At 37.4% G+C, this 16,684-nt stretch overlaps 1 protein-coding gene across 1 annotated transcript; it reads right to left on the bottom strand.

Annotated features, from left to right (window-relative positions):
- Positions 1 to 203: 203 nt before the first annotated feature.
- Positions 204 to 4,003, bottom strand: LOC145004374 (protein SUPPRESSOR OF MAX2 1-like). The gene is made up of 3 exons (XM_078963272.1): positions 2,236 to 4,003; positions 1,869 to 2,130; positions 204 to 1,776 (listed from the first exon to the last, which is right to left on the bottom strand). The coding sequence occupies exons 1-3, from the start codon at positions 3,513 to 3,515 to the stop codon at positions 358 to 360; spliced, it is 2,961 nt and encodes a 986-aa protein (XP_078819398.1). The 5' UTR covers positions 3,516 to 4,003; the 3' UTR covers positions 204 to 357.
- Positions 4,004 to 16,684: the final 12,681 nt, after the last annotated feature.

Genomic DNA, 16,684 nt, shown 5'->3' on the forward strand with positions numbered 1-16,684 from the left:
AAAGTCTTATCAATAACCTTACTTGCAAATAAAGCATTATAGACTTCGGAATTTAGGAATAAGTGTCGGATAACTTTATAAAATGACATTATTTTCATAAAAAGTTCCTTTTAGAAAATTACAAATTTGAAAAAGAATATATTTAAAAAGTGGTCAAATAGTATAAGTTCTAAATGTATAAAAGGTACCAAAAATTATATAAATAAACAAAACATCATTTGTATCTAATGCTTTTATATAAAAAGGAAAATTGTTTCCAAGTTCAATGCACCCCCTTTCCTACACTATCCCAAGAGTTGCCTATTTACAACTGTGGTCCAAGAGTAATAAAAAATTACAAATTTAGCCTCTGAACTTCTAAATTGTATCTACTATTACATTAATTTTGCTCGGCATCCGATCCCTGCCGTGTTTCATGTGATTGGAGTCCCTTTCGGACTCGAGACGAACCACCAACTCTTCCCTTGAATGCGATAACTCTTCCCCAAGCTTCTGAAAGCTCGGGATCAGTATTTGTTCAGCCCACTCCTCTAGAACTATTTGTCCAAACCATAGCCCGTTTAATATGTTATCTAGGGTTACTTCATCGACCTCTATAGAAACTTTCTCATTGACAACATTGGAAAATGAGTTTTTAATCGTTTTCTCGATTTCTCGACGAATGAACCCTAATTGTACTGGCTTGAACACTGCTACCCCATCACTCGGTCCCACAAGCTCATGTGGTACTGAAACTGATGTAATCAAAAAATGTTGATTCTCGTCTCCATGTTCAATCGTGAGATCACTTGCATCCGTTCGATCTTCCTCGTGGTCGACTGCGAGGTTAAGATCAAGCGAGATCCCGGACCCTACTTTCTTCGGTTGTTTTACAGACGTGTTTCCATCTGGAAGCCAATCAGCTCGTCTCTTTGATCGTTTCTCGCAAACAGTCAACTTCAATCGCCAGTCGCCGGTTGCAGCTGTCTGCAACCGCTTCTCATCAAGGAGATGGTCGTCGGCATTGTTTGACGACCAGTTCCCAGTTAGCACAAAAATAACATTCCCGAGGCTAATCTCACGCCCATGAGAGTCCGTGAGCCGGCCTCTCTCCATCGCCCGTTTTATACTCCCGCAAACAAGCATATCTGCTTCATCTATATCCGAAAGCACAATTACCGAAAACGGGTTCCTACGAACGGCCTCAACAACCCGATCCAACACAGTTTTTCCACGGAATCCAAGATCCATGTCATCATCATCACGACTTGACCCGAGACACACCGTGATCGGGTTAGATCCGCATACATGCTCAGCAAGAACCGAAGCCATCTTCATCTTACCAACCCGGTCCGGACCCGCAAACAATAACCACACACTACCCTTCGAACCACATTGTGTCACAGTTGTAGCAATAGTAGAAGCCGCCTCCGGCTGCCACCATGCCTTTTGCATCAAACCCTTGAGAAGTTTCTTGAAGGAGTCCACCTCTGTTGAATTGACGAATTTACCCTTTTGGAATTCAGATGAGATGCACCCTAGAAGGTCCTTAACCGTTACATCCTCGTTCGCCTCCTTGGGTCCAAGAATGAGATCGGTACGAACCGGGCTCCGTGGAGCCTCCGGCTGTAGACCCAGTTGACTTTGACCCAAAAGCCTATTCGGTTTGTATGTTGTTTGAGGAACATTTGGTAAAAATCCGGTCGCCATTCTTGGAAAGCTCGGGTTTTGACTATGGTTTGGATGGATTCTAGAGCATATATCACTCCATTTTTTCTTTAATTCTTTATCATCAACCTACAAAAATTTGAAAAAAAACAATATTTTACAAAACCGAAAAACATATAACAATTAGATTTAACAAATAATTATGAAAACAATTATAGTACCGGAGATATTTTCGTTTCCATTTCAATTTCACTTTCGCCATTCTTTGCTTTTGCATTTTTCAACCATGGAGGTAGATTACTCTTAACCTCAACTGGTGATTTCTTCTTTAATTCTGCTAGCTCTTGTTCATAATCATGATAACATTTTGGGCAGCAGGGTGGAATTCGGGCAGATTCCGAATTCTGTAACTTTGTTGTCGGAAAGTTCTTGAAAGAATTTAAAGATTCAAATGAAGTCCCAAATATCCCATTGGTCCCTATCCTATAAATATAATAGTTCGAACGCATAAATTGATGATCTAACAATTGTTTGATTCAGATTCGAGAAGATTAATTTCAAATTATAGAAAAAAAATTGAAAAATTACCTAGCGGAGAGAGGTGATCTTGATGAAATCGGCAGAGCTTGCAAATCCCAATCGTTTTCCATGGATGGATGATAAACTTGACACCTCAAATAAGTCTCACAACTGGCGGCGCCGATCAACCAAAGGTTACTGTTCTCCGCCTTGAATTTGGCTAATAAATTTGCCATCTCCACCACGGATTCACGGCCAATGTCGGAAGCAACCGCCGTGGGTGGTGGCTCAACCAGCCATTTCAAATCACCTACGTCGATAATAATACTTCGATTACCACCACCACCATCATTAAAGCTTCGGATGTTTGTCTCGATTAGATCGCTCAGTTCCTTAATCTTCGCCGGAATCTGTGATTTATCAGGTGGAAAGTCGATGGAAATGACTTCAACATTCTTCAATTCCTGTTCTGTTTGGAATTCACCCTTTTGGATTCTCATTAAGATGTCTTTCTTGATTGATTCTGGCTCGAATTCTCCAACTAAAATCGGATTCTTCTTCTTAGATTTCGACATGATTTCCATAACCCTTTTTGCTTCGTCGATTCTCTGATGACCTGATTGATTATAACTATAACTTCCCTGTTGTTGTTGTAATCTTGGATTCAAATAAAGATTCGTCGGAGATGATGAACATACTGTTGTTTCATCATTTCTCTGTAATCTTGGGTTTAAATACATATTCCGGTTGATGGGAATCGGAACCGGAGTTACAGGCGATGAAGACGGCCGGAATCCGACGCCGAGACTTGAGTGACTCAGATGATTTCCGCCGGAGATGTTATTATTATTCAACGACTGTTCGATTGTTGCTTTAACAGCTGGACTTGAAAAGCTTGCTTCACGCATGACCCGGCTTACACTCGGGTCATCGAGTATAGATATAATAAGCTGTTCGAGCTCCACCTTCACCGCTAAAAGCGGCTGCTGCTGTTGCTCCGGGCATCCACGGCGTTGATGAGCTTGCGCCCGCTTTAATGCCGCCATGAGCGCGTTGGAAACCGGCGGCTCCGTCACCGCCGGAGACGATGTAGCGGAGGGTAATCGCTCTAACGCTACACTGAAACAGAGCTCGAGTGCCCGACACTGAAGAGGGTGAGAGGAATTCGGGTGAGACCGGATGCAAGCTTGCCGGAGGAACCCCGTCGGAGCGGAGAGAAGCGTTGCTGCGACATGAAGCGGCGTTGTCTGGTTGTGATTCCGACGGCCGGCTTCCGCTATTGAATGGTTCAAAACAGTCGCCGCTTCCGGCGTTAGGGTCTGTAGGATCGTATTCAATCCTGCCCTCATAATATCGAATTATCGAATCAAAATCAGAGTGTAATCGAACTGGGTTTTGTCTGAAATCAGAAATTAGAAAAATCCCAGAAGTTGAATTCTTACAAAATGCTGAGAAATTGAAGGGTTTTATGAAATTGAATTGAGAGAGTCGACCAACAACCATATATTAGAATCTTGAAATGAAGAAACACAAATTAAATCAAAAAAGGTGTATGAAAGGAAAAGAAAAAACAAGATTCATTAATTATTCCTTTTGGTTTCTCACTATAGGCATGAAAGATGGGTGATAGAAATAGGGTAAAATTTGAAAATAAAAACAAAAGAGGCTTTTAAAAGGGGTTTTTCAGCTGGATTTAGCCATAGTTAAAAGTTCATATTTTTTATGAAATAAAATAAAAAGATTGTTGAAAGGTGAGAATAGAGAGAGAAGATGATAGCAATGTTCCCCTTGTTTGTAATGGAGAGAGAGAAAGAGAAGGACGGAAGAGAATTTATTGAGATGTGGAAGAGAGGAGTTTCAGTTTGCAAGCATTTCTGGTCTTTTTCTGCATTTAATGTTTATATATTTCCTTCTTTTTCATTTTTATATTCTTTGTGAAAATTAGTTGTGTTTTTAATATAATTATTTTATTAATTGGAGTGACTCAGGTTTCGGCTTATGAAAAAAATAAGAAATAATATTTGTGCTTTTACATTTTTACTAATTTTAATATGAAATACTAGGCAGTAGGAATGAAATATTTTTTTTATGGGATTAAGGATGTGTTAAGAAGATATTTTGTTTTTGAGTTTGTTGTAGTTTATTGTTTGATGAGATTACTATAATAATATTAAAAGTAGGTTTTTTTAAAAGATGAAAAAATATTTAAGATAATTTATTTATAAGTTTCGTTGGGCTTTTTGAAGCACCTCCATGGCTAGAATCAAAAGTTTCATCTTTAAAAGTCCTTGATACGAAATAAAGTTTCAAAACTTTGTTTGAAATAAAACATATGTTAGGTTTTATCTACCATCAAATCAAAGGGTTAATTACCTAGAAATGTAACAAACTTTGCTATTTGTCAACATTCAGGATTTTAGGTAATCATGATTTTTGCATTTACATTTGACTATTGAACTTGTTTGACATGTTCAAAATAGGGTAATATGACCGATAATTAGCGGCAATATTACCCTATTATGAACATGTCAAACAAGTTTATTGATCAAATGTGTACGAAAAAAAAACATGGTTACCTAAATATGAACAAAAATCAAAGTTCCTTACCTATTTTGGTAATATTTGGTTCTTTATGTTGTTAAGTGCATGTAGTCATAAGATCCATCGATGTAAAATGAAATTGGGTTGTCCGATCTTGTGTATGAGGAGATGGTTATGTCTTGGGTCAACCCATTTTAAGCACAACTAGTTAGGGGTTAGGTTGTATACGCTTAAGAGGCTAGATTGTATGTGTTTTAAAGATCGAGTAACACAACTTAGCCCATGACTAGCTGAGACTAAACCGGGTTAGACCAAGCCTAACCTAATTGTTCATTGACTGTCGGAGCCTGATCCCAGGGCACACAGTCCCTAAGACGATTCTTATCTAGTATTACCAAAACGAGTAAGAAACTTTGGCTTTTGTCCATATTTAAGTAACCATGTTTTTTCATACACATTTAACCAATAAACTTGTTTGACCTGTTCATAATAAGATAATATTAACGTAATTATCGGTCATATTACCCTATTTTGAACACGTCAAATGAGAACGAATAAAACATGGTTACCTAAATATGAACAAAAACAAAAGTTTGTTACCTTTCTATGTCATTAACCACAAATCAAATTGTTATAAGTTGGGACTAACTCATCCTATCTAATAAATGAATATAATTTTGTTAAATGTTATTTTTTAATGTATTATATCACATATCATTTTGTCATAATTCTAACATATTTATTTTTCACTTGTCATTTACTTCATTTTTTATTTTTTAATATGCATCATTAATTTAGTTTCTATAAATTAAACATACCATAATAACTATACTAATTTCAATTTTTAAATTATAAATTTCAAACTTCAATTTCAATTTTAAATAAATTCATAGTTGAAACCTTCATAGTTAATATTTTATTATGATTAGCACATTTAATACACGCATCTAGCAACTAAACATATAATTTTAATTTAATTTTTTCATTTTTTTTTCATAATTTTTACTTATTTCAAACTTCAATTTTAAATAAACTTGTCGTTTAATCATTTGTATTTAAGATTTTGTTTTAGTCAACTTGTATAGTATATAGATATCACAACCAGTTTGGTTAATATAGACTTTCTAAACTAACAACAAACTAGAAGTTTTGGATTCTCTTCCAAATAAAAAGAAAAATAATTATTACCGTTCGCGAAAGAAAAAAAAATCAAAGCAAATAGTTAAAGCTTATGGGCTACTACATTCATAATCTTTTTAAATCCAAGCTCTTTTAATTCAATCATAGGAATAAATATCAATATACACTGTAGAATTAAAAACTTTTCTTGAAAATTATAAGCTAGTAAGAACTCTAAAAAACTCCTTAGGTTGTCCTGTTTCACAGAACAAAAAAAATAGTTTATAAACTAATTTTTTAAAGTGACCGTTTAGATTGACGTTTCAATTAGGGATGAGCGTGGGGTGGAACTGGTATCGATCCGTACCATTCCCGATTTTAAAAAATTGAATTTAATCAAAAGTCAATCCCGAGTATCGAATCGAATTAACATCACTGGTATCGATACTGGGAGTGGTATCGGTTTTCTGTACTAGTACAAAGTACTGTCTCATATTTTTAAATTCGATACGGTTCAGTACCGGTTTCAGTACCGTACCGTTACTGCATCGAGATTTTATACAAACTGCTCATCCCTAGTTTCAATAAGTTTATTAAGCTTCTGTATCATTCTATAAAATATACCATTTTATTAATTATAAAAACTCAAGCGTTACATATTTCAACTACCTCATAAGTTAGATTAACCGAACTCCATTTTGCATAAGCACATTCTACGTGTTCGACCAACCACTCAGAGCAAAGGTCAAGAAGACAACACAGAGTGGAAATGGTCCAAGTGATCCCAGGTACCCATGAATTGCTACACTTATTATAGTGGAAATGCCATAAAGCACGAACCAAGATCCGTGAGACGAAAACCAAAACCAAGACAAGAGTTTATTAACTTTCAACAATATTCTAGATTTTTAGTTTGCTTTTCAACAAAATTTTACCTGCCTATTAAATTTAAATAAACATTATTTTAGTAAGCTAGTTTATAGCTTATAAATGCAAAATCCCATAACATATTAATGTTATTTATGACGTTCTCTTCTAATATAGATATTCATTATAATTAAAATTTAATTACATTATAGTAATCTTAGCATTTATAATATCAATAAAATGAAATTTTATTGAAAAAATAAATAGTATTTATCTTTGAAAATATATGTCCCAAATTTATATTTTTTTTTCTAGAATACATGATGAAAACGTTTTTTACAAGTTGTACAATAGAAAACTGTTTATGAGTTTCATATTCATCTGTATTAGAAATTTTAATTTAATATATATAGTTTCAACAAATGAATCATCAATAATTAAAAGAATTGCTTAAATTAGAAAAAGATAATAGAGTTGTATTGATGACGGATAAAGTAACTTTTAAACCTTTTTAGGGGACGAAGAGATTCATGAGCGGATTAATTGATATTTTAATTTAATTTTCTATAAAATATGACTAGAGATTAACTACCTTTTTGTAACTTGCAAGTTGCAACTGGGATAGTTTGAAATTTTAACCCACGCGCATTTCTTTATCCATCAATGTCAACGCGCTTTCGAATTAATGTCAAAGTTTTCTTCAATACTATCTATCAATGAATATAAACGTTTTTGAATGATTGCAATTTATTGAGAAATTTTGGTTTATTTTCAAAAATGATATTGCATACGGTCAGAGTTTTAAGCATTTGTAATCTTTTTTAAGAATAGTATAACGTATAGATTTATTATTATATTTATTGTAATTATTATACTTAAAAAACCATCTTAATAAAAAACTCTTTTATACGGCATCTTTTCCATCTAAAAAAATTTCAAAGTAAAGTATCTAATTTACCCTTCAACTTTTAAAGCCCCTAATCGTTATCTACTCATCCGTTTGTTCTCTAAATCACGTTTCTATTGCTCTTATTTGACATTCTTGATTTTTGAAACTAGATATCAATTCAAATTTAAAATAAACCTTGGATTCCCATATGCGTTTCTTCAAAAATCACCGCTCATCTTTTGCTGGGTGATTTAACCGTCGGTTTTGGTTTTGGGTGTTTGGAAGATTAATTTCATTTTTATATTTGTGATTCTTGCATAATTGTCTACTATTTTTGGTCTTGAGGAAGAAAGTGGAAGACTCAGTTCGTTTTCTCCAGTTAGATCATCAACAACATGTTAGCTAATTCCTTGATACGATCTGTTTATATACTTCTTTTATAAAAGGATCATTGTAATCAGTTTTTGATTCTAATATATCAGCAATCACAATTTTGATAACCAGGACCAAATTTGGAAACTTTGAAGGTTCATAAACAAAAACCTAGAGTCCTATGTTAATAAGTTTGGTTCAAATTTGGAGGAAGAAGAAAAAAAAATGCAAGATTTTGTTACTATTTTTGATGTTTATACTAACTCACGACTATCACACTGCCACCATGAGACCCACCAATAACAATTACATCCTAATGAAAATGAAGCAATAACCATCTTTTGTGTGATGCAAAGATAATTTAGTTGAAAGTAAGTTGTTTTTCAATTTGGTCATTTTGTTATCTTATTTCCTTATTCCAACCATTTAGTATGTTTCTTTACACAATTATTTATTTATTTATTTATTTATTTTCCAATTTTGACTCATCCTTATTGATGCACAGAAGATGTTCGATATAAACATATCGATTTTTGAACCTTTGTATGCCTTTTCACATACACAGGGAGAAAGAACGACAAATATCAATTTTTTAATTTACGCTATTTTAGTTTTTTGAACCTCTCTTTACAAATTGCAAAATCATACATGAGCTTTAAACTTATTACCATACAATGAATCATTCTTTCTATAACTTGATGCCTTGATCAGCTCATTTAGCTAAAAATCATCTATATATATATATATATATATATATATATATATATATATATATATATATATATATATATATATATATATATATATATATATATATATATATATATATATATATATATATATATATATATATATATATATAGGGTTTATGCCTCAGATCTCTTCAAGATAATAAGTTCCTACAATCTCTAAAATCATGAAATTTATAAGTTTCTTGCTTCAGCTTGAGGTGTTAAGAAAATCTGCAAGTTAATAATATAGAACCAACTACGGTTTTTTGTAGGTGCTTCAAATGGTGAAAAAGGAAAAAATACAACCCTTAGCATGTATCTCATGCCTGGTGCAACTAGAATAAAGAAAGTTGACAAAAACATAAGAAATTGTAGCTATGAAGCCACAATCATAAAATTTTATCACTTCACACGTACTTTTTGATGGTTGTTTTAGGATTTGGTGTTATTATTGTTATATTTTGTTAAACAATTTCCTACAACTCTACGGACAAGGATGACACATTTGGTTGCTTGGTACATTAGGATGTAGCGGAGATCATCATGTCCTTTCATATTGTGGGTCTTTGTATGTTAATTTGACAAGATTTTCATTTTTTATCGAAGATGGTTTTTGTTTGACAAAATTTTCTTTTTTCCAGACACGAACATTACTTCCAGACCTCGACATTACTTTTAAGCATCTAAAAGAATTTTTAAACAAGATTTTTATTTTATATAAAAGTCATTTCTTCACTAAATTTTTTTCTTGATTAGGAATAAGAACCAAGCTTGGGCATTACAATTAGCAATTACAATACAATTTGCAAATGTATTATTATATACTAATTCCTCATTTTAGTTGGATCCTATTTTTTCCATTTATCCCAATAGAGGAGAAAATAAGAAATATAGCAATTTACTTTTGTTTGTTTCTCAAATTAGCATCTTACTTTACCTATATATTTATATTATTTTTACTCGTGGTTTCCACGGGTTGTAACATAGTATATGAAAAAAGAAAATGGGACAAACCTTATAATTTTTTAAAAACCTATCTTATAAACATGGCAACAGAATAATATAAATCCATATTTTATATTCCAATTCATTGAAAATAGTACAGTATCTCCATCCATTTAAAATTTAATCATTAGGCAACAATTCATTTAAAATTGAAAAAAAAAGATAACAAAAAAACGTGATCACAACTATTGCCCATCATTCAAGAACATGTGTACATTTAAGAACATAATAACATACACAAACACAATAAATTTGGATAAAAATTTACGAACTCGAAAGAAATCTATGATTTCAAATTAGATTGTGGGTTTAAAAGCCTGAAGCGAATGAAACTTAAAGAACTCAAAAGAATACTTGTACACATTGAAGCTTTAACAGACTGCTTTTAATTGATTAGATCTTGGATCTAGAATGCGCGAGTTTTGATTTCTCACATAGAAACACGATTTAGGGTTTTTAGAGGATAAGCACGATGAAGATGAACATAGTTTAGGGGTTTGTTAGATGATGAACTTGATGAATGTTTTGGTAGTAAATTAACAGAATAATTTTGTAACCAAATTGTAAGTGTGGTGTGATATTTGGAATAAGATGTTAAAAATTGAAATACTTATGATCTTGAAATATGCCGAAGATTTTGGTTTTTCCCAAGATCCTAGGTAGAAAACAATAATGTTCTTAAAATGACTAAGTTAAAGTCTAATACTTTGAGATGTAAATGAATGTGCTTGGGACAAAAATAGTGTCAAAGTGATCTAATAAGTAGACTTATGTGATAAAGTTTAAGATGCTAAAAAAGGTACCAAGATATCAGAAGATATATGAGTTGTTTTGACGACAAAAATAGACTAACAATTAAGTGAACAATATAGTCTGTTGTTATTGATTAAACAACATGTAAATGGAAGTAAAGACAAGAACATAGTGAATTACGAGGAATGCCCTTAATCTTTTTGGATCTCCTACATAAAATCTTGGGATGTGATGAAATCATCTACCTTAGGGATTATATTAAATCAAAATAAAGTTACAAAGTGATGTCCGATCTTAGAAATCAAGTAAATGTGCTCAAGTGTTGAGAGAATCAAAGAAGAAGTAGTAGTGGAAGTGTGTGTGTGTGTGTATGTCGACCAACTAAATCTTATATACATAACAATAACAACTATAATTCTAACATTATTGGGATCTTCCTTGATCCTCACTTGACCTAACTTTTATGAGGGTCTTCAATGTTAATGAGGCATTGACCATGTGTGGTTTGACTTGGTCTATTCCTTTCTAGTCAAGCGTTAAGTTCTTGCATAAGAATTCACAAGAAACACGATGACAGTCTAAGATATTTATTAATATAATATCTTGGGCTTACCTAGGATGTTAGCACAAATTAAATATAAAGAAATTGTAATTTAAAAATTCTACCCACAACAATGAAGATGTTTAATGATGCGAAGCAGTAACCTAGGGGATATCTAGTGAGGTTACCGCCTACGGTTGAGCCCTAGAACACAAGGAGAAAACAATCGTCAGCCGTACTCTAGGATAAGATCTCAAGAGGACACTCCGATGGTCAAGTTAATATGCTTTTTATAGGAAGATGATGGTGGGAACCGAAAATGAAACTTATCATTGAGAGCATGGTTGTTAGCCTTATATAGTATGTAACACCACGATTCTCAGGTATGGATTTAAGAAAGAATCTCCTTAGTTTAAGTCCTACTCGACGAGTTAAGGGTGTGCTACTCGTCGAGTAGCAGCGAGGGGGGCCACATATTTAATGACCTACTCGTCGAGTCCATAAAGGGACTCGACGAGTAGGAGCTGGCAGAAGAAACCCTAATTCCTGCGTTCTACCTTCTATTTATGGAGGCATAAGCCTATTTGGCCTCCTTGCACTTAGTAAGAGTTCATAGAAAACCCTAACCATGTATTGTGTCTTTCTTGTGCTTTGTAAGCTTGGAAGAAGGGTTGTGGGAGGAAGAACAAGGGGATAGGAGTAAGGAAGGAGTGTGAAATCCGAAATCTACCTTAGTTAGCACCCATTAAAGGTATCAAGTCGACATCTTTATCTCTTTTCCCTTCTAGATCTCATATGGTGGAAATATAGGGCTTTATGGTTTGAGTAAGGTGATATTGCAAGACATGAGCTAGATCTGAAGTTGTAACTCCAGATTTGGACCTTTCCCGAGTCCTAGATTCATAAAGTTCCTGTCTTGGTCGTGAATGAGGCCCCCCTTGTGCATGAAACCCATTAAGAGCTTAGTTTTGGCATTAAGAACCTTTTTAGCCATGCATGCACGTAAAGTTTTCAACTTTACGTGAAAGGCATGCCCTGGGAGCTTGGATCTGTAATTTGGAACCTTTGCATGACTTAAAATGGTTATGTATGGCTTAAGGAGTGAAGGAACTCGGCGAGTCAGACAAATATAGCCATGGGCTCTACGATTTAGATGAATAACTTGGCGAGTCTGATGAAGATTGCCATAGACTTGACGAGTTGCATGAACAACTCAATGAGTCGAATGAGTATTCCCCAAGTTAGGAATGCGTATGTATCGCCGTGTTACTAGAAGGAAACTCGACGGGTGGCCATAAGTCCTCAATCAAGAATCGTGGGAACTCGACGAGTCACCCCAATGACTCGGCGAGTGGGTAAGGATTTCAAGGAACTCGACGAGTAGTCGAGGTTACTTGACGAGTTAAGGTTAACATGGACTGTTGACCTTGACTAAGGACTTTGACTTTGACCAGGGTTAGCTAGTTAGGTTATGAAGTACTCTGTGAGGATGAAGACTTATGAGCATGTTTGTAATGTGGTAATAGGTGGTGGAGTCTTTGACGAGTGATCGGAGAACTGTGATTTATTTACCGAGCTGACATCTACAAGGTGAGTTATTCTCACTATACTAAGGGGTCTAAGGCACCAAGGTCGGCCCGTTGGATTTAATATCCTAGTAGTTATCGATATGATGAGTTGAGTCGGTAATGTATGCCAGTTGATATGCTAGTCGAGTAGATCTGTAGGACCGCCTGTGATACTGATTGATTACCTGTATATGCATTTATATGTTACATGTCGACATGTTATTTGGGTGGGTTGAGGTTGTACTACTCCGTGCAGTAGCCAACAAACCCGAGAGTATTCCAGATATGAGTTGGGGGCCCGATAGGCATTCCAAACTCATACTAAGGACTCGGGAGCATTCCAGATACGAGCTGAGGTCCCAGTAGGCATTCTAGACTCGTACTCAGGGCCCAGGGGTAGTCCAGCTTGTAAAGCTGTGGACCTAGTGCATGATGTTTTGTGTTGATTGATATGATATGTTAATATTGATGTTGCTATGTGGACTGTATGTGTATCGGTATTTTGGGGGTAACTGACTAAGATTTCGGGCTTACACTTTCAGTTTATTATTTCAGGTACTTCAGGGGATCGAGGCAAGGCCAAGGCATGATCATACAACTCCTCCTATCATGTTTATGATTCCGGGAAAAACTCTGATAATCAATATTTTGAAAACAAGTTGTAATGTTTTGATGAACTTGATATGTTTTAAAAAAGTTTAAATTGGTTTGAAATTTTGGATGTTACAAGTTGGTATTAGAGCCTTGGTTTGAGTGAATTGGAGGAACATTTGTGTGAACCCAATCTCAAATCAAGGTAAGATTTTCAAAATGGTTTTTAAATGGTTTTCAAAATAACTAAAAGAGGATGCGAAGTGTACGATCAGCCGGAGCCAGTAAGTAGACCCCAAAATACCATACAATTATTTGATTATGTGATATGTTAGAATGGTGATGACCAGGTGCTTTGTGACTGGATCCGGTTCGGGATCAGGATCAGGATCAGGAGAGGGTGGACAGGGGGAGCTGACAGCACATGAGACTATCAGCCAGATGAGGCCAGATGATATTGATGACAGGATCCGAGCGATCCTGCACGATGAGGTTGCTACGTTGTTCCGGTTCGAGTTGTCAGAAATGTTCGTGTAGATTAAGACCGCCATGGTGGAGTATTTTGATGAGCGCTATGCAGCCCTCATAGAGACAGCCACCACAGCAGCTGCATCAGCTATATCTATGGCAGTAGGAGGAGTTGGTAGGGGTTTTCAGTACAAGGATTTCGATAACACGAAGCCCCCTACTTTTGATGGGATGCAGGATCCCATCAGGGCTATGAGATGAATTTCAGATGTGGAGGGGTGTTTCTTCACCTGCTCGTGTCTAGCTGACCAGAAGGTCAGGTGTGCTCTGAACCTGCTTAGGTCCGGGGCCAAGGACTGGTGGAGACTTACGACTGGATCTTACACTGATGATTACAGAGCTGTTGTTACTTAGGAGTAGTTCAGGGATATGTTCCGCACCCGTTACATTCTGAGGGTTGAGTAGGAACGATTGGCACATGAGTTTCTAAGATTGAGACAGGATGGGGAGTCGGTGACAGAGATCACCCGTATGTTCACCGAGTGGGCGATGTTCTGCCCAGAGTTTGCTTCCGAGCAGTCTCAGATGACCCGTTATCTGAGTATGCTCAAGACTGATATACGACAATTTGTGTCTACCCAGCGATGTGATACTCTTCTGAAGCTGCAGGAGGCCACTAGGCGGCGGGAGTTAGAGATTGAGCTGCAACTAAGGGAGCAGCGGCCTGCCCCCGGCACTATCGCAGCTGGTGCCGAAGCACCCTAAGACCGTTGATGTTAGGACCAGAGGTAAGCAAGGTCACACGTGTAGGAAGTGTGTCAAGGGTCATTCTGGTGTATGTCGGGCTGGTAGTGGGTGCCACAAGTGTGGCAATGAGGGGCATTACATGAAGGATTGTCGCCAGGCCGCCCCAGCTCAGGGTATGAGGCTATGTTATCACCACGATCAGGTTGGTCACATGAGGGCCAACTGTCCACTACTTGCCGCCAAGCTAGTGAAGGCGGCAGCGCCAGCTACTTTGAGGATCACGGATGGGAGATCAGTTAGGGAAGAGCCTCTAAAGGCTCAGGATCGTGCTTTCCATCTCACGACGGAGGAGGCTAGAGCAGCACCGGATGTGGTGGCTGGTATGTTTCTATCCTCATCTCGTTTTATTTATCTGTTGTATGCTTATTTGTTGTATTTGTGATTAGGTACGTTTTTGGTGAACTCTTTGCCTGCTTTGGTTTTATTTGACTCAGGGGCGAGTCGGTCCTTCGTGTCTCAGTCTTTTAGTACGGAGTTCCGTGCGCCAGTGGGCGAGTTAGAGTGTCCGTTGTGATTGTCTATTTCCAACGAACACGGGGTTTCTGATTCTTTAGTTTATCTAGGATGTGACTTGGAGATTTTCAGGGTGTCTTTTCCGATAGATTTGATTCCGATCCCCATGGGAGAGGTGTGCGTGATTGTGGGCATGGATTGGCTCAGTCGGTTCGGTGCTATGGTTGATTACGAGTGCATGGGTTATTTAGCGTATATGGTTATATATGGTGAGGGTTAATTAGCATATATGGTTATATTTAGCTTATATGATTACTAGTGCTCAGTCGGTTCGAACCCCAAGTGGGGGAGAGTTGGTTATATATGGTGAGGGCACCAGAGTAGGATCAGGGTTTTGTTTAGCTGCCAGGGCTCGACAGCACATTCAATACGGGTGCATGGGTTATTTAGCGTATATGGTAGATACGCGAATCAGGGACCAGACCTCGGATTCCGATGTACCAGTGGTCAGGGAATTTGCAGATGTGATTCTGGAAGAGTTGACAGGGATACCTCCGGAGAGGCAGGTCGAGTTCAGGATCGATCTGGTGCAAGGTGCAGCCCCTATCGCCAAGGCGCCGTACCGATCAGCGCCACCAGAGATGCATGAGTTGTCATCACAACTACAGGAATTGTTGGGCAAGCAATTCATTTGACCTAGCAGTCCTCCATGGGTTGCGCCAATTCTCTATGTTTGGAAGAAGGATAGTTCGCACCGGATGAGCATTGATTACCGGGAGTTTAACAAGCTAACGGTGAAGAACCGTTACCCACTCCCGAGGATAGACGATCTCTTCGATCAGTTGCAGGGCGCATCTTGGTTTTCCAAGATAGATTTGAGATCTGGGTACCATCAGGTCAGGGTCAGAGAGGAAGACATCAAGAAGACCGCATTACGAACTTGTTATGGACATTACGAGTTCGTGGTGATGCCGTTTGGGCTCACCAACGCGCCAACAGTATTTATGGATCTGATGAATCGGTTCTGCAGACCGATGCTTGACCGCTCGGTCATAGTATTTATAGATGATATCTTGGTGTATTCCAGGACCCAAGAGCAGCATGAGGAGCATCTGCAAGAGCTGCTGGGAGTCCTGAGGTGGGAACGGTTGTGCACCAAGTTCTCGAAGTGGGAGTTTTGGTTGTGATAGGTCCAGTTTCTCGAACATCTCGTTAACCAGGAGGGGAGTTTGGTCGACCCGGCCAAAATCGAGGCGGTTATGCAATGGGAGGTCCTGAAATCTCCCTCAGATATTAGGAGCTTTCTAGGATTAGCAGGATACTACCGGAGATTCATACGGGATTTCTCCAAGATTGCAGTACCCCTCACTTGTCTGACGAGGAAAGGGGTGAATTTCCGGTGGGGCCTCGAGTAGCAGAGGGCGTTTGAGACCCTCCATCAGCGTTTGTGTGAGGCACCAGTCTTGACACTCCCAGAGGGGGTTGAGGGTTTTGTGGTGTTCTGTGATGCATCCATCACAGGTTTAGGGGTGGTCCTCATGCAGAGAGGACAAGTGATAGCCTACGCATCACGGCAACTGAAGCCGCATGAGACAAGATATACTACACATGACTTGGAGCTGGGGTCCATGGTGTTCTCCCTCATGATATGGAGACATTACCTTTATGGGGTCCATTGTACCATTATTACGGATCATAAGAGCTTGAGACATATCATGGATCAGCCGAACCTGAACATGAGGCAGCGCAGGTGGCTGGACGTAGTCAAGGAATACGATTGCGAGATCCTTTAACACCATGGTAAAGTGAATGT

This window comes from Lactuca saligna, chromosome 7, assembly GCF_052625555.1.
Source record: "Lactuca saligna cultivar CGN05327 chromosome 7, ASM5262555v1, whole genome shotgun sequence".
Classification (NCBI taxonomy): domain Eukaryota; kingdom Viridiplantae; phylum Streptophyta; class Magnoliopsida; order Asterales; family Asteraceae; genus Lactuca; species Lactuca saligna.

What these genes read in the sequence shown, in the direction of transcription:
- LOC145004374 (XM_078963272.1), bottom strand. Translation starts at nt 3,515, where the DNA reads ATGAGGGCAGGATTGAATACGATCCTACAGACCCTAACGCCGGAAGCG. An exon ending in AGATCACCTCTCTCCGCTAG is followed by an intron (nt 2,131 to 2,235) that starts GTAATTTTTCAA and finishes TTATATTTATAG; the next exon opens with GATAGGGACCAATGGGATAT. An exon ending in TGGAAACGAAAATATCTCCG is followed by an intron (nt 1,777 to 1,868) that starts GTACTATAATTG and finishes AAATTTTTGTAG; the next exon opens with GTTGATGATAAAGAATTAAA.